Source organism: Colletotrichum paranaense (genome assembly GCF_030867605.1).
Source record: "Colletotrichum paranaense strain IMI 384185 chromosome Unknown Scaffold_9.1, whole genome shotgun sequence".
Classification (NCBI taxonomy): domain Eukaryota; kingdom Fungi; phylum Ascomycota; class Sordariomycetes; order Glomerellales; family Glomerellaceae; genus Colletotrichum; species Colletotrichum paranaense.
In genome coordinates, this window is record NW_026848967.1 from 322,114 (window position 1) to 341,126 (window position 19,013).

A 19,013-nucleotide genomic window follows, 5' to 3' on the forward strand; every position below is an offset into this window, starting at 1 on the left:
ACTCAACAAAAAATGGCATCTTTCTTTACAGGGTGTTTTTCTCCGACTCACGAAGAGGGCGTTTTCTTCTGTTTACAACAAACCGAATGGAATTACAAAATGGAATTTGCGCGCGGAAAGGGAGGGAGATGGGAGGTTTCCCCAAGGGCGGACCAGGAGTTTTTTCTTTCCGTTGTCGTTCAGGGTGGATGGGATTTCGAACGGTGTTTATTGACAGATTACCCGACCATTTGTAAAGTGGTTATCGGGCGAGCGGAATCAGAGAGGTGAGAGGCATTCGGGAAGAACCAAGCAAGATATTTTCGTGTTCAATGGACGGTATGAAGAGGGTCAAAAACTGGCATGGCACAAGGCGTCTTTGGATGCTGTAGGGTGTATGTAGTAGCCCTTCTTTCCCAATCGGAAGTCTGCGCGTCGAAATATCAAAAGCCGAAGCAATGTACTTTGCTCGCATGGTTTAGTTATCTACCTAAAGCACAATGGGATTGTCCCCCCTTTTCACCAGAAGTCTACCTTCCGGTCACCGTGAACTGTAAGTGACCAACGTTTCGCTCAAACCTTGAACCACCGACAAGGCAATGGTGTAGCACCCGCAGTTACATCACGGAGGCTGGAATCGTCGCGGACATCATGCAAATATGAGGTAGTATGAGCAAGGCTTCTGGAGGGCAAAAATCAAGTCTGTTACGACTAGCCATTGCGGATCCCAAACGATACCCTACTTTTCCAGGCCTCCCTTTCTCCTTTACACCATCTAAGTAAAAAGTCATACAAAGTGCCACTAGACCTGGCACAGTCTTCCGTCGTACAAGTCGAAATGCAATGAAGCATATGCTCTTTCCCTACACAACACACACACACAACCTTCGTGCCTTACAGTGGTGAATACACACAATATACAGCCTGCTCGGTGGGGCCAAACATCATAAGGGAGCTTCGCGTCGAAATTTCCCACGCTGCCGTTCCTATCTGGTCGCTTCTCTTCTCGTTCTTTTTGTTCCCCATTGTCATGGATGAAGCTGAGGAATTGGTTGTCGTGATCGTTTTACGCGATGTCGAGTTCCCCGTCTCTTTTCAGTATCTTAAGTTTCGAAAGAAAAAAAGCCTCAGCAAACCCGGTTCATTGTCTTGTTTCGCGAATTGTAAAATGGGGGAGAAGAATCCGTGCCTTTACCTCTCTTCCAACGGTTTCAATGTTGGTAGAGTGCAAAAGGCATCCGAGATGAAATTTGGTTTCTTTGTGTGGTTGAAAAGGGGCTGCTAGCTTACACCTGCTCCGCACCCCAGCCGCCGTCGGCCTCGCGCATGTTGGCTGGGGGCTCGATCTGGGGAACAAACTCGAGGACTACGTAGGCGACGCCAATAAGGCCGACAATAGAGCCGGCAATGATCTTGAAGACACCGTCGGAGAGAAGGATGGAGCCGATGAAAATGTAGACTGCGAGGAAGGAGCCGCATTAGAACCAGTGTGCATCGACTACGAGAATATTCGGAGGGGGGCTTTGAAACTTACAGACACCGCGGCCAACGAAAGAGAAGAGGAATGAAGCGTAACGGGAGACTTGGGGAGGGATTTGGAACTCTGGTACTTTGTTAGAGGAGCTTCAGAGATTGAGGATTCATTATCAAATACCGAGCAGAGCAGTGCCTAATCAAATCGCATTAGCCATGTCACTACCAAGAATGCATCCTATGCAAGCTTCAGGAGGGGGTGAATGCTTACAGAGACCGAAGATGATCACGTAGGCGCCAACAATGATACCCTGGCTACACAGGCAGAGTTGTCAGTATAGAGTCATCAAATCGCTATGCCACCACATGTCTCCTTCGTCACGATGAAGGGGTTTGGCTGTCGCACGAGGAATCCGTGCGCGCGCGCAAGTAGAGGTCGTAGACACGGGAGGTCCGTCGGGGGGGGTCGGATAAGACGTACAAGTTGAAGTTGAAGAATTGGGCAATGCCGCCCAGGACCATGATGGTCGCGGTGGCCAAGTTGACGATGCGGCTGATGCGAGTGACGCCTGGTTAGCTTTTTGCGCATGCGCAGGATAGCTATTGGGTAGCTACCGCATCGCAAAGACTAGGGACCACATACAAGGCGTCGGAAAGCTCCATTTTGGCGAGTTGTAGATTGCGTTACTGTTGAGGATGGACGGAGATTCGATAGCGGAGCGCAAGCGAGGTGGATGAGAGAAGAAGAAGAAGAAGAAGAAGAAGGGAAGCTGGCGTGGATGAATTGGCCAGGCAGCTAGATATCGCGGGTTTGGAAGAAGGATGTGTTGTGATGTGGGTGTGGGTGTGAAGAAGAAGCAAGGTGGGTGCAAGGTGTGACGTCCGGACAAGAGGCTGACGAGTCAAGTTCCGTAACTCTTTGGCTCCTGAAGCTCCTAGCAGATAGAAGGAGTGTGCTGGTGGATACTTTGATGGAGCAAGTATATCTACCAGGCACTGGTACACGTAGCAGGCGCAAATCATAGGTACCATGAAGTCGCAGCGGTTGAGCACCAGCCACACAACCCCCCAGCCTCTTTTCTGAGGGAGGTCACTGACTTGACACTGACATCCGCTCTGGCAGGAACGAGCCAGAGCTCTGTTGACCGCCTTCCTGCTTCGGACTACATGGGTGTATGGACATCTGCTGCGCGGATTGGTTGATTGCCGACTGATCAAAGTGAAAGTGCAGTCGATTAGAGAGCTCTCATGCCATCATGTTGTGAACAGCTTCATCCATGATCTAACTTAACGACATTTGCGACGTCATTTCACTGTTCGCACTTATCTCATGGCACTCTAAAATGTGATTGGAGTTCATCGCCACCTTTCACATTCGTATTTTGTACTACGAAAACCCATATTTGATGGTCTAGTCATGCTGGTCTTTCGAGCTTCAGTGCCTAGGCAAAGCCATGTCGGCGGGTTACCAGCGCGGTCTTGTTTCGCTGGGATTGTGAGCTTCCGAAGGTCAATGCACACACCTCCGGTGCAATCGAAGCATCGGTCTCCTATCAAGGATATCAGAAATATTGGAATTATTGCCCATGTCGATGCTGTGCGTATTCAGTCGCCTTTTGAGCTTGAGTGATAGAATGGCTGATTTATTCTCAGGGCAAAACCACAACGACTGAGCGCATGTTGTATTATAGCGGCGTGACTCGCCGAGTTGGAGGTATGTAGGAGTCATTTTACCTTGCAATCGTTTTCATATCAACGTTTTGTCTCGCGGAGTTGGATGAGAGCTGTAGCCGCGGCAAGTATGTACCAAGACCCTCTTGGCTGACCACGACACTGTAGACGTCGATGCAGGAAACACAGTGACTGACTTCCTCGACCTGGAGCGGGAACGAGGTATCACAATTCAGTCAGCAGCCATCACTTTTAACTGGCCCCTTCACGAGGAATGCGCCCCAGGCACGACCCCCAAAACGATCAATCTTATCGACACACCAGGTCATCAAGACTTCAGATTTGAGGTCGACAGGTGTCTGCCTGTTCTTGACGGTGCTGTGTGTATCATCGACTCAGTGAAAGGCGTAGAAGCTCATACGGAGAGAGTGTGGGCTTCAGCACACGATCACAAGATCCCTCGCATTATCTTCGTCAATAAGCTCGACCGAGACGGTGCTTCATTTCGAAAATCCGTGTTGGAGATTGGGTCACGTCTGAACGGGTGGCCACTTGTATGCCAAATTCCGTGGTGGGAAGGAGACCAGTTTGTCGGTGTCATCGACGTCATTGACCGCGTCGGATATCGGTGGAAAGCAGAGAAGCAGAAGACGAAGTACGAGTTCGCGGAACTGCAAGAGGTACTCAAGGGCAACTATCTTCTCGATGAAATCGAGACAGCTCGCGAGCGGCTCATTGAAGGCCTCGCTGAATGTGATGAGTCCATTATGGACCTGTTCGCAGACGACCCAAACAAAATCACAGGCAAGATGTTGAAAGACAGCGTTCGAAGCGCCATCCGCAGTGGCGACGGAAACGTTATTCCCGTTCTAGCAGGTGCTAGCTTCCGGCACATCGGTGTCGAGCCCCTGATGGACGCCATCGTTGACTACCTTCCCAGTCCTGACGAACGACCTGATCTTGAGATCCGTGCCGGCCCGGAAAAGCACAACCTCATTACGCTACTCGGTCAGAACTCGAGCAAGAAGCCAGGCCAGCAGCGTGTGGCAGCAGTCGCCTCCGTCTTCAAGGTCTATAATCACCCCAAAGAGGGAATCTTGAGCTTCGTGCGAGTCTACTTTGGCGAACTTCACAAGAACTCGTCCACCTGGAACACGCATAATCAGCAGGCAGAGCGTCCGTTCGGCTTGTTGCAGATATCCGCGGAGAAGACGGAAGATGTGCAACACCTCGCCACTGGCCAGATTGGCGCCATCAAGGGTCTGAAGAAGGCTCGTACGGGCGACACGCTGCTTGCTACTATCGCTCAGAAGCAGATCCCGGATGCCCTCAAGCATATCCAGATCAGGCCCCCAGAAATTCCTCCGCCAGTGGCTTTCCTCGCGATTGACCCCCACGGGCCCACAGCTTCCAAGGAGCTAGAGATCGCGCTCGAAAACGCGTCACGAGAAGATCCCAGCTTGAGATGGAGCCGTGACGAGAAGACAGAGCAATTCATCCTGCAGGGTATGGGCAAACTCCACCTTGATATCGCCGTCTACAACCTCAAGCAGAACCCTAAGGTTCAAGCCGACTTCGGTCCTATCGAGGTCGATTACAAAGAGTGCATCACGTCCTCAATCGGACCGCATCATGTCACCTTTGACAGGGTCGTCGCGAGTAAGTCGGGCAAGGTATCATGTACAGCAACTCTAGAACCTCTGGAAGACCACCACCGCCAAGCCGCACTTGAGCCGACTGTCGAACGCGACGGGAACATGATTCACGTCATCATTGATCTCCCCGAAGACGGCAACATAGCCTTTGATCCCGAGGAAGCCCGACAGCAACTCATCAATGGCGCCGTCGCAGCCGTGGCCCGCGGCCCGCGCCGCGGCTCCCCTGTCCAAGGTTGCCACATCACCATCACCGTTGACGCCGCAGCCGCCGAGAGCCCGTCCGGTGGACACTTCGCCGGCGCAGCATCTCGAGCCGTGCGCGAAGCACTCCGCGAGGCGCACATCACAAAGGGTGCCGTGGGCGTCCTCGAACCCGTCATGCTTCTACACATCAGCTGTCCCGAGGCGGCCGCGGGCTTGGTGCAGCATGACATCAGCTCAGGAGCCGGTGGACACGTACTGGAGGTCAATGATAAGTCCGCCGAGTCGAGTTCGCACATCGACGTCAGCAGTATCTACGCGCCGCCAGATCCGTACGAGATCGTGGCTTCATTGAGGGGGAAAAAGTCGTTGGCCAGGACGGTGGAAATTGTAGCCAAGGTGCCATTCAAGGAGGTCTTGAACTTTGACGAGCAGCTGAGAGGCAAGACTGGCGGAAGACACTCGATGACGATGGCGTTTGACAGTTTCGATCGTGTTGTTGGCCAACGAGAGAAGGCATTGTAAAGATAGAAAGTGTATATGTACTGTGTAAAGTAGAAAGTTTAAGAGGTTACAGGAACTCAGATACCTTCCCCATTTTCCCGAACGTACTGCGCAAATCGTCAGGAATAGCATTCGCATGTACAATAGTCATGAATAGCCGGTTAGTGAAATTGCAAGTATTGAATACACGTAGCTCTGATGTTGCTGGACAAGTGCGATAATATCATGACTAAGCAGCGCATAAGTCTTCAGCAGTAGGGGACGCAACCCGACGTTGTTTTTCGAGCCAAAACAAAAGGAAACAGAGAATCTCGCTCAAAAGAAATAAACTGCCATGAATTGCAAAAGATTTACTAGCACAACCTGGTTTCGATCCAGGGACCTCTGGGTTATGAGCCCAGCGCTCTACCCCTGAGCTATTGTGCTCAGGCTTGTTGACGAAAATCTCGATGGTTCTGTAACCCATATTCCGCTTGGTTGTGGAGCTGTGACTCACACACCCTCAACCAATAGTTCAACACGTCTCTTCAACCACTCGTGTTCTTCATCTGCTCTATTTTATCTCTACTCATAAAAAGCGACTGATCATTTGTCATGGCCTAGCTAGTTCTACTCAATAACCCCTCAAATTCATACCTGGGATGGCTCGTTGACCTTGCTACTTGAATCAGGACCAACTGTAGGGATATGGGGGTAGATATCCTCGAAAGACTGCACGTCATACGGCTCAGCACCCGCGATCCTCGTCGCATCAACCCGATTCCCATGTACAGCGGAACGAAAACCTTGAATCCACAGTCAGATCGTGGCTGAATAATACAACTAGGTTCTTAGGTAGTACTCACGGAAGGGCAGAATGACCTTGGCAACAACCGTTTGGAAATCGCGCGTCTTGGATTATCTGCGACCAACATATGAGATCACCGTTGCTAGACAGCTTCTGGAACCTCCCTTGCGGCTTTTGAACTTACTAGGTCGTTTCTGCCAAGCTCCATGTTATCTACCATGGTGATAACCACAGACTGCTGTCTTCTGGAAAAAGTAGCTGCGAGGAACGGATTCGAAGCCGCAAAGAACGCAATCCCCATGCTTAGGATCTGGTCCCAGACCCGAGTAGCGAGGCGAGCCTATCTTCACGCGGCACATTCCTTTAGGTCCATATCTCGGTGACAAAACCGAGTCAGTCTATCATTCTCCGCTCCCAAGCATTTGTTCAGTGCTGCCCCCGTCCTGGCGTTGTATCTCCCTGCCTCACCTCCTGACAAGAATGATAACAGCGGCTGCGCGAAGGGGAGTTTGAGTTACTCGGCGACGTTTACTGGAAGTGCCTTAGCGCTGAGAGCCTTTCTGATGACTTTGATGTGGCATCGAACAGCGAGACGCGCAGCGCAGCTACGGACTTTATCCGGCTCGGTGGTCCTGTCTCCATGCGCAACGAAATGTGCTTGGGCGGGCTTCGTTCCGCGCAACGGGTTCTACTGGACTTTGTAAGTCTCTTGGACGATATGAAGAATTAGCGGATAGCAGACTAGTCACGTCTGCTTTGTATGCTCTGCGAGAGCCCTGGAGACCACTGTTTGTTGATGAGTATCTTGTCAAAGGTGTAGGAGGGATAGTCCAATGACACAACAGAAGACTTCTCTCATACACATATCTCAGACATGACAATTCAGACTGAACTTACTGCATCGTCACTGACTAGAGACACTGCGCCCAAGTTTGGTTTCTTTTGAGAAACGCAAGGCCTCGCTTACGGATACTTGATAGAGAGGACACCGTCTCAGCACTTAGCTGTAAGTCTATATTTTTTCACCAAAGTCTCCTCAATGATACTCAAGACATCATCCGTCGGGCGTCACAATAGTCACCATTGATGCAGGAGAGATCAGTTCAGACCTGCCACCGGGTAAGATCTCTGCCACAGAGATTCGCCGTCTTCGGGTGAGGGCTGCAGCAAAACCCCGAATCCGTCTCCAGGCCAGTCGAGCCATCTTATCATCATCGTACAACAGAGGTATAATAAATAATATGAAGCTTGTCGATTCTACGGTCAGTAAGTGCATTTTCAAGAGTTTTTTTATCGAGATCCTTATTCCCAGTATTTACTAATGATTTGATGCCACTTCTTTGTCATTGAGCCAAGCAAGAGCCCAACCCCAATGGCTTCAGGAAACTACACGATGGACCTAGCGAGGTTCGCAGCTAGCCTCACCTCTAAAGCGCTGCCAAAGAGCCTATACGGCACTCTTCCTAGCATCGTCATCGACATCATCCCAGCTATGCTGAACGGCATGGTTAAACCTGTCTATAAGTCTTCGACGGAGGCACTAACAAACATCCACGGCAACGGCGGACCCCAGTCAGTCGCAGCCATAGACGGCTCAGAGACCACAATCTTTGGCGCGATGTATCTCAACGGTATTGCAGCCGGTGCATTACAAATCGAGCACGTCGTGCTGAACGCGCATCCGTCCTCCTCTGTCCTCCCCGCTCTGCTAGTCTACGCCTCCACTCGAAACACAAACACCAGTGGCGAGGACTTCCTCACTGCTCTCGCCGCAGGCTACGAAGTCTGCGCGCGAATCGGCCTCGTATCATGCTCCTCGGTAGAAGACGGGCGTGGTTTCCACAACCCGGCCATCAACGGACAGCTCGCCGTAGCGGTGGCGGTCGGTAACCTCCTCAGCTGGGACGCCGCGACCATCGTGTCCGCTTTGAGGGTCGCGACATCAAGGTCAGGCGGTCTCGTGGCTTTCCAGACGACGGACGCCAAGACGCGGCAGATTCGCCCGGGCCACGGCGGGCCATTAGGCATCGAAGCTGCGCTCATGGCTCGCGCGGGTGTCACGGGCCCGCCTAATATCTTGGAGAACGAGATGGGGTTCCTGCATGCCTTTTCGCCGGAACCGACCTATACGCAAACTCTGCTTTCCTTGAGGCCCTGGTGGACAAGTACAACCGTAATACCAAAGCCCTAAGTATTGAGGACGATGCCCAGTCTCTGCGTTCCTTAGTTGAGAATATGTGGATGGAAGCAAACATGTCCTACGTGTATGACGGAGTTGTAAAGGTCGGAAAAGAGGCCCGTTTGGAATAGGATAGATTAGTATTCGTAAAGCTCGCTTGATATCATAGGCCGGGACTTACACGCTCAAAGGTGTGGAGGCAAATCACTAATATCAACCTTGTGAGGTTGCAACTTGCAGGAGACATGACGAGTTGAATGCACCCATCTTCAAGTTATATGCTCCGATAGTTTACACAGCCGAGATACAATATGACTTATACTGACTGCGACATGGCAGCATACACAACTTGGGAATATCTCGACCACTCGGAGTAACAGTCAAAAAGAAGAGACGCATGTGACACCAGGCTTTCATCAGGTGCCACCGATCTGATTATTACTCTAGCTATTCGAGGCAACTACTTCTCCTGCATTACTGAAAAATCGAACTATTTCGCGAAATTGGAACTTCTGAAATAAGATGGGCTTTATCACTCAAAAGGAGCGTCTTTGGACATGAACGCATAATCCCAGCGCCATCGCTTTACTTCGTCTGCTTGAGCGCTTCCGCCTTCTCCTTATGTATTCTGATAATGTCCTCTAGCTCAGGATCATCCCCAAGTTTCTGGTTCTGCGCTTTGTCGCCCTCGCGAAGCTGGTCAAAGCTAGCCTTCAGGTCTTCACTCGGCACCAGCTTTCTCGACTTAAGTACGAACTTGTCAAGCTTCTTATTCAGCTCCTGGGTATCGTGTTCATCGAAAGCGTCAGCAATATCCTCAATGATGGTCTGTGCGCTCAAAGGTCAGCATCAAAGTCTCTCAAATACAATGTGGGACTGACAGGTAGAGATGTATAGGCCTGCGCCGTGAGCTTGGCCTGGTGAGCATAGAGACGACCTGTGGCGAGCTGCTGGATTCCGTCCTTCATCTTTTCGGCCATCTGGTGCTCTTGGTACTCCCTATAAGCCCAAGTAGCACCCATGATAACGGCCATTGCGATCAACCCGTACTGGATGCAATCGTATTAGGGTACAACCTCAAGGTCACAGGAAAAACCAGACAATAGAAGACTTACAATTCCACTTCTGACCATCCCCCTGGCCCCAGCTGCCGTTTCAGCCGCGACCTTCTCTGCATCACTCAACCCATTCAGTGCGAGCTTCTCCTCGGCTGCAGAAAATTTTGAAAGCTGCTCTGCATCCCATTCGAGCATACGCCGTTCGGCAACGGTTGAGATCTCTTTGCCAGTCTGCTCATTGAACTTCTTGGCGAGGGCCGCGAACGCTATATGCTGTCAGTCAATGTAGTCCACTCCGCCTCGGCTCCCAAAAACTTACCCTCCGTGGTGAGCTTTCCGGATGCAGCCTCCCTAAGCGCAAGGGTTGCCTCCTCCGCCATGGCCCTGTTAACGGCGACTTTTGACGATAGTTAGCTCATGAGGTTCTTCCCATAGATGTTTAGTGTTTACCTCTAGAATACGATGGACCCAATTTCGCAAATGCTTCCGATTCAAGCTGCAATCCGGCCTCTGTTCATCGTTAGTAGATGCCACTTACATACGTAGAGTTGTTCTCACTGATTCTCGATGCATATGAAACTATAATCACTGTCAGACCCATCCATAAAATCTACGTTGTAGAAGAGTTAACTCACAGGCTGCCATAGACGCCATGAAGTCTCCCAACCAGATTGCTGCATCAAGAGCGTCCCTCAGTTCCGGATGCTTGATCATGTCCAAGACACCTTTGGGTTTGAGCTCCTCGATTGTCTATCCTTGAACGTTAGTATTCTCCTTTATCGCTACCAAAATATAGAAGTTGGCTCACCTTTCTGTACTTCTCAGCCTCCTCCTTGGGCAATTCAGCCATTGCCTTATTGAAGAGCTCTTCCATGCTATTCATTCCATTCTTCTTGAGGGTGGCCTCAACCGTCTCCTTGGCAGCACGGCAGAGCTTGAAGAAATTATCCTGGAATCCCTTTACACTAGACATCAAGACGTCAATAATGCCAACAGCAAGAGGCAGGGGACAAGCCTACTCGTCCTGAATAACCTGAGTCTGAACGATTAGATACAGCGAGCGTTCTTTAGCCTCTTCGTAGCCGAGCATGATTGATGTATGAAAGGTTCTGGGGATGTATTGGTTGAGCTTGAGATTTTGTTCTGCACAGATCAAATCTTGGTGTCAAAGACATTCTGACGGCACGATACGGTTTATATAGTCTTGCTTCGAAGCACGACCGATGCGTCGGCCATTAACGAAGCAATCTTTGAACACGGCGCTTCCAAAGACATCCGTTCTATGGACCAGTATCCGTGACAGCCCTTTCTCGCGTTGTGTCGTCGGCCACTGCTTTGCGACTGTGAGCCATTGCATGTGAATCGACAGGACATATCCTCACGAGTCACCAGACGGGACGGAAATGTTCTGGGCCTGTTCAGCCGCTCTAAGCAAAGCAACCCTGGTTTTCAGCTCCTCCACTTTGCCCGACGCGTTGCCATTTTTGATGATTTAACTAGGTCAAGACTGCGTAAGCCACCCACCGTCCCAACTAAGGCGAGCCTCCCGTCGATAGATCAGTAGTACACGAGGTTTGGGATGGTTCTAGACTGGATACATCCTTGAACGCAAAGAAACCATGTGGCAGAACCAAGACCGCGCGGTTCGTTGGCAATAATCAGGGGCCTGGGGCCTGGACCCTGGGGCGGGCCGCGCCGCAGCGGAATGCCGGGCTCCACTTTACGGCGGTTCTCGACATAGTCAGTGCTTTAAGTGTGGAAAATGGCTCAAAACTCACGATTAAGAAGTCTTCAGCGGGGTAGTGTCTCGATACCTCGGCGTTTCTAGGGGTCAAGGTGGCAAACTCCGTCGAAGTCTAGCGGGCGCTAACTTATGTCTAAGGGGAGTGCCCGCTGACTTCTCACTAATGCTCAGCGTACCCTCAGCATCAAGGCATAAGCTACAGCAAACGACCATCCGGATCACCAGAGTGAACGAAGCACGCCCGCTTATGTCCAGAGATCACTTTCGACACAATGTCATCCTCGGCATTGAATCAGCATATAAGATGCCCCTCGTGGTAGTGACCACAACAAATTGATGAATGTTTTCTATTATGATATCGTGTACTATGACTATTTGTCTGAGATCGAGATGGCCAGCTGCAGGGTCGTATGAGCAGCAGTGGGATGGATTCTGATCTTCCACTTGACATCTGAAGGGAAATCGTAGACGGTAGAAGGGTCGTTGACAGGTGTGAACCAGTCCTTCTTTGAAGTCGATTCGTTGCCAGTCCAGTACGAGACCTGGTAATAGGGTGCGGTGCCGATCATGAAGACCTGGACGGGTGCATGGATCTTGACGCCAAACCACTGGCCAGAGGCCGAGTCGTTCCAGTAGCAGGAGCCGTCATTGTAGGAGACGATGCTCGAGGCAGCCTGGGACCAAGAGTAGGTCTCGGTGGAGAATTTGGCGAGTTCTTTGGCCGGAGATTGGTTGATGGTGTCAACGACTGGATCGGCAGGATAGTCCCCTCTCTCGTAACTGAATACGGTCTTGGAGGCGTTGGTGAATTCCATGGAAAAGTCAGGCATGGTGGGCGAATTGAAGAGTGAGTCTTGCTTTGAGTTTCGAAGAGCAGAATGAGGGAAATGTCCTTGGGATCGATCTGAGGATTGAATGAATGATGAGGAAATATGAGGAAATATGAGTGCCGAATCGCAGGCTATATACAACAGGAAATGATCATGCAATTGCCGTGTTTCGCTCAATCAACCACTTTTGTTCAGCAACAGACCGTCGGTCCCCAGACCATCGACAGACTATCATAGCTCAGCTGACAACAACTCCAAGCTGAAGTCGAAGATGAGTTAGATCGTGTTCATTGCCACGATGCGATTGTGAGTAGTTCGTCCGGTCTAGAACCCGCATGTCGGGCACAGCGATCGGTCTCGAGTTACCTACTGGGGAAAGACAACGTGCCAAAAAGGGATTGAATCGATCTGCCTGACGAAGGCCGAAATGGGGTGATGCAGCTGGGGCTTCTAGACTGCTGATTGAACGAACTAAGTACCCTGGTTGTGTACCAAAATGGCTAGATCGCCAGCTGAAGAGCATCCAGATCTGGACCCTTGTCGCGGCTGAGCCGCTACTTCAGTTAGTTGGGAGTATTGGTGAGGATAACAGCATGTTATAGACGGCACCGCCGGTGATCCGGCTCCTTAAGGACAGGGATATCGACAATTTGCCCCCCCCCCCCTACAGCTACCTTGACATCACCTATGTAGGTATTGGTAGTGTAAGTGCCTTACTATGGTGAATTGGCGGGTGCGCTGGCGTTTGGTTTGCTAAAGAGGGCTACTGAGTGCTCTCTAGTAAGCCCTCGATATCCTCACTCCTTCTCTGCTGGCCGTCTTCTGGTGGCTTTGTGTCATGGGTATCGGGGGCAGGCTTCTACCTTATTGGCTGTACGTGGCCGAAAACCAAAAGGTCTGTGTTCCAGACCTCAAGGAGATGGATTCTACGTGCCTCTTTCGGCACTTTCCCACCATCAACTCGAGCCAGCTGAGACTACCTGGCGAGAAATAAGATAGTCTCGTGATAGTACCCTGGCCAATGGTTCGAGCGTTTTGGAGCGAGCCACGGAATATCAGCTTGCTGGCGAAACTTTAGATCACAATCCATCGGAGGTTGTACTCAATAGAAACGCGCATGTACAAGCTGAATCAATGTTTAGACCTGAAAGGACACCGTTGATCTAAACTGTCATAGACCTCTTGTCTCTTATTGGATGTTCGTCGACATATCTAGCTGACTGGTCACTGGCGGATCTGCCTCAAAAGCATTCTCACGTTTGTTCGCATCTTCTCGAAACTTCATTCCTGTGGCCAGTGTTCGAGTTGCATACTTTCTCTCTCTATCTGACTAGGGCATTGAAATCAATTGCCAACATGGTAAACAAAGAGAAAGCCGTCAAGCGCTGCGAGACCTTGATCACGCACACTCGGCTGCTGCAACAGACGTACGTTCCCTTTACTCCTTTAAAGATGCATTGAGTCGAGATTGACGGGAAAAAAGTACGGAGAAATATCAGGCAGAGTTTGCAGCGAATGCTAAGCAGGCTTACGCGAGCACACAGACTGCGCTCAAGAAAGCAGGTCTCTCCAGCATCGATGATCTGGTGAAACAAGTCACTGCTGAGCTTCCAAAGAAGGAAGCGGATACTTTCCTGGCGGTAAATCAGTGCTACATCACAAGCCGAGTCGGTCTCCAGAAAATGCTGACACTCAATCTTACCAGGAGCTCGACAAGATGAAGCCAACCGATGGCATGATAAACTTGCTCACTGGAGGAGCTAAAGAGTTCATTGACATTGGAATCTACCTCAGCAAGACTGTTTCTTCATTCCTTGCTTGTAAGTCTCTGTTGATAATTGGTGATCGCAAAGGCAAATCTAACGGTGTCACAGTACACTACGTATCCCAAATAAGTACAAAAAAGAGGCAACGACCGAAGGAGGTGTCGCAAGACTAACATTACCATAGAGAAGGGATTGGCTTTGGAGTCCAAAGCGTTCACCAGGATTGGCCACGCATACGCCAGGAGTGAGGCACCCGAGACGAAAGTCCTGAAACATCATACCTGAGCTGACATTTGTGAAGCGATTGCGCAACGAGCCGTGGCTCTGGAGGCATCCCAAGCTGCGCTGGCGGCTTCGAACAGTCAAATGTCCGCAAGTGGTAAGTAAACACAACCGAATCAGACTCTTTCATAGACTTGACACGGGGAAATAGAGATTGCAAACTTGACTGAGAAGTTCAAGATTGGAACTGCGGAGGAGATCCCAATCATTGAAGAACAAGGCGGAATCGCACTTACCTCTGAGGAAATCGTTGCGCAAGACGCCCTAAGTGTTGTACGGGCGGGCATGTTGGAGGAAGAGATCATCGGGGCCGAGGCGATTGCTGCAGCTCGAGGGCTTGCGCGAGCTGGCATCGTAAGTTTGTGTGAATGGGCGCGTGTTCATATGGCTATGTGCTAATCATATGATGATTGACAGTATGGACTCATCGCAGCGGTGGTTATCTTTGGGGTAAGCATAGCAAGTCCTTCCACCATTGTTCACATGCTGACCTTGTTTTCCACAGGCCATGGAACTCTTTTCCAGTCTCAGAGAAGACGCACAGGCTGCGAAACTCAAGGCAATCATTGACAAGACTTCGACTGCTCGGCTCTACGTCCAAGTCGAAGAAAAGACTGCAGTGGCGTATTCGTCTCTAAATGTACGGCTCGATAAAACGTTTTCCCCTGTGAGACAGGTGACTAGGACTGACACAAGAACAGGCTGAGATTGAGAACATTGCGGAAGCATTCGTTGACAGGGAGGCCAAACCGCAAAAGTTCCAGAAAGCACTCGATCGATTCACAAAGTCGGCCGGCAATTTGCTGCCGAACGTAGATGAGGTCTACGCCCAGCTCTTCGAGGGTGATGCGCAGGGAGGGTCATGGGTTGGGGATGACCCATCTCTGGAGCAAATGAAGAGTATGCATGATGATGAGATTAGAGTCCGCAATAGCTAGTTTCGAATATCAAAGTAAGCATAAATGTATACGCTCACACATAGCATTACAGTACGCGGTATGAAGCTTAACGTATATGTACGGAGTAGCCGTGACAAAGACTCCAGCAAGAAAGGTTGTATGATTTGAAGAAGTCCCCTGCTCAACCTAGTTTCTCTATTGTGTACCAAAGAAAGGTTGTATTCGCTCAGTTATGCAGAAATCGCATCACAGAGAGAGGCCTTTTCCCAGAGCACCCTACCTGAACTACATAACTAATCTTCACCAAAAACAAAATAACGAAATACATGCAACACCAGGCATTCGCCAGTCGTCACCGACCTGACTACTACTCTGGCCCTCACTGGCTTGTCTATGGGAGAGCGGACGGGATCCCGAATTCTCCAGTGGGTATGGTCGCATGTGGTAATCGCAGGGTTGGGGACGGATATCTGTGCATGAGCGACTTAGGCGTCCTTAGTTGGGGTCGAAGGTGAGTAACACCTAGGCCAATGCAACTCTCTCTTCGGTATAGGATTCCATGTCTTGGTTATACCGACAAGCTGATGACCTTACCTTGCTGACCGACACAGTTATGGAAGTCGATATCCCGAAGGAATTGTGAACCCGTCCCGCTGGCCCCGGACCCAGCCCAGAGGGGATTGGATAAGCTCCAGCTCTTCTCAAGCCAGAGGAGCCAATAGGTACGTGGGTGTCTCTTTCCCAGATCACAATGGAGACTCTGTGGGTAGGGCGTCAGATTCTTGTCGGTGAAGGACCGATCCACCGGTCTAGCGTCGTCGTCATCTCGGTATCGACCGAGCCGACACCACAGGGTTTTGCTGAGGGAGCACTGAAGAACATCCCTCTAATTCAACTCCTAAGTCTGACTGTATTCAGATTCCCGGCTGTTTTCCCTAGGTCCGATAAGCACTATGCTTATGAAGCTTGGCCATGGTAATTTGTGTAATCTACTGGCTGCTGCCAATAACCCAAATATCTGAACAAGGACCCAAATACTAAGCATTCACAGCAGGGTCGAGTTCACATCTCGTAGACAGCTGCTATGGAGTCTTGACTCTGGGTGTTGGCCAAGGTGCCCATGACGCAGGTGAAAGCTGCCAACAATCAGAGCTCATAAAAATAGCAATACCCGCCGGCGCCGTGCGAAAGGAGACAACAACATATGAACAGCAATACTGTCCAACATCACAGGCGCCTGTCCAAGCCCACGTGGTCGCATCCCACCTGACCCGGAGCGACACTGATCCGCGAGGCGTAGATCAGGGAAACAAGACCGACCGGCCGGGTTACGACCCTGCTGAACATCCTTCGGTGCAAGGGTATGTGAGGAAACGAAATGGCATTCGTTTCGTGTCAAACAAATTTTCTTGGGATGAATAAACAGAACAACATGTGCATCCTGTTTGTCTTCTTCCCCCGTTATTTTTAGGTTGGGACGACAAAGACAACAAGCGCCGGAGGGAGAGGGAGGTCGGTTTGGCGGGTGCACGTTGCACAGCCGACATGTGGGTCCCGGGTAGCGGTCTCCGAGAAGCGCAGCAGCGAATGAAAAGGCATCTTCAGTGGCGCTACTCAGGGCTGAGCCTATGCGTGATTGGATCAGAGACCCGCGGCCGCAGGAAACTTTTCTCCCGACGCCCCCCAAAAACAAACGCCGACCGGGATTACCAATTCAACATTCCCCATCCTCCATCCTGCTTCTCCAACCTCGTGGCCGATGAACATACCTAGTGCAACGACCCAACTCCGCGCTAGTGCTGACAAGTTGATAACGAAGGAAAGAGAATCCCAAGCCCTGTCAATTCTTACCGGACTACACTGTTCCCGAGGAGGAACTTTGTGAGCCATGGCACGTGGAAGCCGTGTCTGTCCGTTTTGGTCTGGGTCTTGTCATCTTGAAAGGCTACCTTAGCTGGGCTAGCGAGTGAGTTGGTTTTTTTTTGCTGCGGACAGGATGTGAGTTGAGCCGAACGTTGGTCGAGTGCTAAGCCTAGCCATCTTCCAAGACCAAGCGGGATGGCTTTTGGTCCACGATGGATGAGACCTGGAGGTTGGATGCCATCCCAAATTAGACTATGCACACCAAACTTGAATTGTTCACGTTCATCCCATTCAATAGATGGGATGCCAGTATATAACTAGACATCAAATCCCGCTCTGATGATGGCTTCTTCTCTTGCATCTCATCACACAGTGAACGCATAATAACATCATCTCATTTTTCCTTGAGTCTCCTCTACTTTGTCTCCTTTCCAACTTTGACTAGCATTCTTTCGGCATCGTCATCTCTAGCAAGCGTCCAAAGCAACAAGAACACATTCAAAATGTACTTCACAACCAGCTCCGTCGCCCTCACCCTGGCCCTCGCCTCCTCGGCCCTCGCAGCCCCCTACAGCAGCCAGACAACCTCCGCTCCCGCTCCCACTTCCACTCTATCCCTCACCCAGCAGCTCTTCCTCGCCGACACGTAAGTCCCTTACCCTCATTCTCAACCTCCTCCCCCTCTCCCCAACATACTAACAACTTGAAACAGCGCCGCAGACCGCTTCAAGCTCCTCCCCGACGACAAGCAATTCATCTTCGACTTCAACCAACCCCAACAAAACCCCGGCAAAGGAGGCGAACTCGTCGCCGCCAACCGCAAGACCTTCCCCGCCCTAGTCGGCACCGGCGCGGGCATGGCCGTAGGCCGCGTCGGCCCCTGCGGCATGAACACCCTGCACGTCCACCCCCGCTCCTCCGAGCTCCAGATCGTCGTCAAAGGCCGCCTCATCACCGAAATGACGCCCGAGAACGGTGTCGTTCTCGCCGCCGACGGAAAGACCCGCCGCGCCATCCGCACCGAGCTGGGCCCCTTCCAGATGACCCCCTTTTACCAGGGCTCTCTGCACACGCAGTTCAACCCGGACTGCGGCGACGCCGTGTTCGTGGCGAGCTTCGCTTCTGAGGATTTCGGCACCGGACAGGTTGCGGATAGCACCTTTGCCTTGACGGACGATGTTATCGCTGCTACGTTTGGGCAGAGCATCGCTGGTGCGGATATCGATCGCGTGCGCAAGGCTATTCCTGCTAGCATTGCGCTTGGGGTTGACGAGTGCTTGAAGAAGTGCAACATCCAGAAGCGTGCTTTGTAAGCTGGTAGGAGAAGCACTTGGGGGATAGTAATGGTGTTGGCGAGTGAGCATTGTTGATTGCTGTAGAGAGCGTGGCATCTTGCGTCTGGCAAGCGAGCATTTGGTTTGGTATTCGGATTATTGCATGGACCCTGGGCGTTTTGCTTTGGAATTCTTTCTCATTCTGTTTGCCCCCCTTCATCCCCTTAGCTAGCATTTGCGGTTTTGGTTTCGTTCGTTGTATCTAGATTTGGTGAGCAACTCATAAGAAATACGTAGCATCGAGGAAAAAATGAAATACCCTGTATATACGCGGTTGACTAGTTGCAACTCTTCTCAAGACAATGCCTTAAGATAGCCAACTAACATCGATTTATGCATATCCTGAGATATTATCATCCACGTCGTACCTCATGACACCGTGCAAGCTCGCTGCCGTCATGCTCTAGCAAGCATTGTAGTCAGGGCGGCTTGCTGCGCCTGCGTCGCCTCGAGAGGGTACTCTGTTACTGGCAGCTGTAGGATGGCGAATGCTTGGGCGGACACATAGAAACGATGACGCGAAAATCGGATCGAGGCATTAACACATCAATGAGCATGAACGTTCGTTGATTGGTTGGATCGGACCGTATAGCAAGTGACAGGCCCAATAACCCCTGATCAAGGTCTGAACTACCCTAGAACAAACATCAACGGACGCTTGAAAAGCCATCATGTCTTGTCCACATACCACTCTACATCACCTCCCGTTGCTCTCGGGCAATGCTCATACACGCGGTCTCCAAGCACGTTCTCACATAATACAGTTCCCCTCATGGAATAAGATT

The 19,013-nt window shown here is 51.0% G+C and overlaps 8 protein-coding genes across 8 annotated transcripts; 5 read left to right on the forward strand and 3 right to left on the reverse strand.

Annotated features, from left to right (window-relative positions):
• Positions 1-1,265: 1,265 nt before the first annotated feature.
• Positions 1,266-2,345, reverse strand: CPAR01_10854 (COPI associated protein; the record flags this gene model as incomplete). The annotated part of the gene is made up of 6 exons (XM_060495114.1): positions 1,266-1,438; positions 1,514-1,582; positions 1,634-1,648; positions 1,724-1,767; positions 1,934-2,021; positions 2,096-2,345. Coding segments are annotated over 6 exons (639 nt in total), but the record flags the coding sequence as incomplete, so codon positions are not given.
• Positions 2,346-2,869: 524 nt separating this feature from the next.
• CPAR01_10855 (translation elongation factor G) lies at positions 2,870-5,507 on the forward strand (the record flags this gene model as incomplete). The annotated part of the gene is made up of 3 exons (XM_060495115.1): positions 2,870-3,049; positions 3,106-3,166; positions 3,304-5,507. 3 exons carry the CDS (start codon positions 2,870-2,872, stop codon positions 5,505-5,507), a joined length of 2,445 nt encoding a protein of 814 aa, XP_060345463.1.
• A 1,818-nt stretch (positions 5,508-7,325) lies between these two features.
• Positions 7,326-8,464, forward strand: CPAR01_10856 (uncharacterized protein; the record flags this gene model as incomplete). Its single annotated transcript, XM_060495116.1, has 2 exons — positions 7,326-7,539; positions 7,677-8,464. Coding segments are annotated over 2 exons (1,002 nt in total), but the record flags the coding sequence as incomplete, so codon positions are not given.
• A 573-nt stretch (positions 8,465-9,037) lies between these two features.
• On the reverse strand, positions 9,038-10,600 carry CPAR01_10857 (uncharacterized protein; the record flags this gene model as incomplete). Its single annotated transcript, XM_060495117.1, has 9 exons — positions 9,038-9,280; positions 9,334-9,501; positions 9,568-9,776; positions 9,830-9,907; positions 9,961-10,020; positions 10,069-10,089; positions 10,146-10,260; positions 10,319-10,475; positions 10,530-10,600. 9 exons carry the CDS (start codon positions 10,598-10,600, stop codon positions 9,038-9,040), a joined length of 1,122 nt encoding a protein of 373 aa, XP_060345465.1.
• Positions 10,601-11,625: 1,025 nt separating this feature from the next.
• On the reverse strand, positions 11,626-12,084 carry CPAR01_10858 (uncharacterized protein; the record flags this gene model as incomplete). The annotated part of the gene is made up of 1 exon (XM_060495118.1): positions 11,626-12,084. One exon carries the CDS (start codon positions 12,082-12,084, stop codon positions 11,626-11,628), a length of 459 nt encoding a protein of 152 aa, XP_060345466.1.
• Positions 12,085-13,440: 1,356 nt separating this feature from the next.
• On the forward strand, positions 13,441-15,070 carry CPAR01_10859 (uncharacterized protein; the record flags this gene model as incomplete). The annotated part of the gene is made up of 10 exons (XM_060495119.1): positions 13,441-13,511; positions 13,568-13,724; positions 13,790-13,904; positions 13,959-13,979; positions 14,035-14,094; positions 14,152-14,229; positions 14,284-14,486; positions 14,550-14,582; positions 14,638-14,772; positions 14,834-15,070. 10 exons carry the CDS (start codon positions 13,441-13,443, stop codon positions 15,068-15,070), a joined length of 1,110 nt encoding a protein of 369 aa, XP_060345467.1.
• Positions 15,071-16,198: 1,128 nt separating this feature from the next.
• CPAR01_10860 (uncharacterized protein) lies at positions 16,199-17,001 on the forward strand (the record flags this gene model as incomplete). The annotated part of the gene is made up of 3 exons (XM_060495120.1): positions 16,199-16,396; positions 16,458-16,474; positions 16,851-17,001. Coding segments are annotated over 3 exons (366 nt in total), but the record flags the coding sequence as incomplete, so codon positions are not given.
• Positions 17,002-17,397: 396 nt separating this feature from the next.
• Positions 17,398-18,207, forward strand: CPAR01_10861 (cupin; the record flags this gene model as incomplete). Its single annotated transcript, XM_060495121.1, has 2 exons — positions 17,398-17,540; positions 17,607-18,207. 2 exons carry the CDS (start codon positions 17,398-17,400, stop codon positions 18,205-18,207), a joined length of 744 nt encoding a protein of 247 aa, XP_060345469.1.
• Between the last annotated feature and the right edge of the window lie 806 nt (positions 18,208-19,013).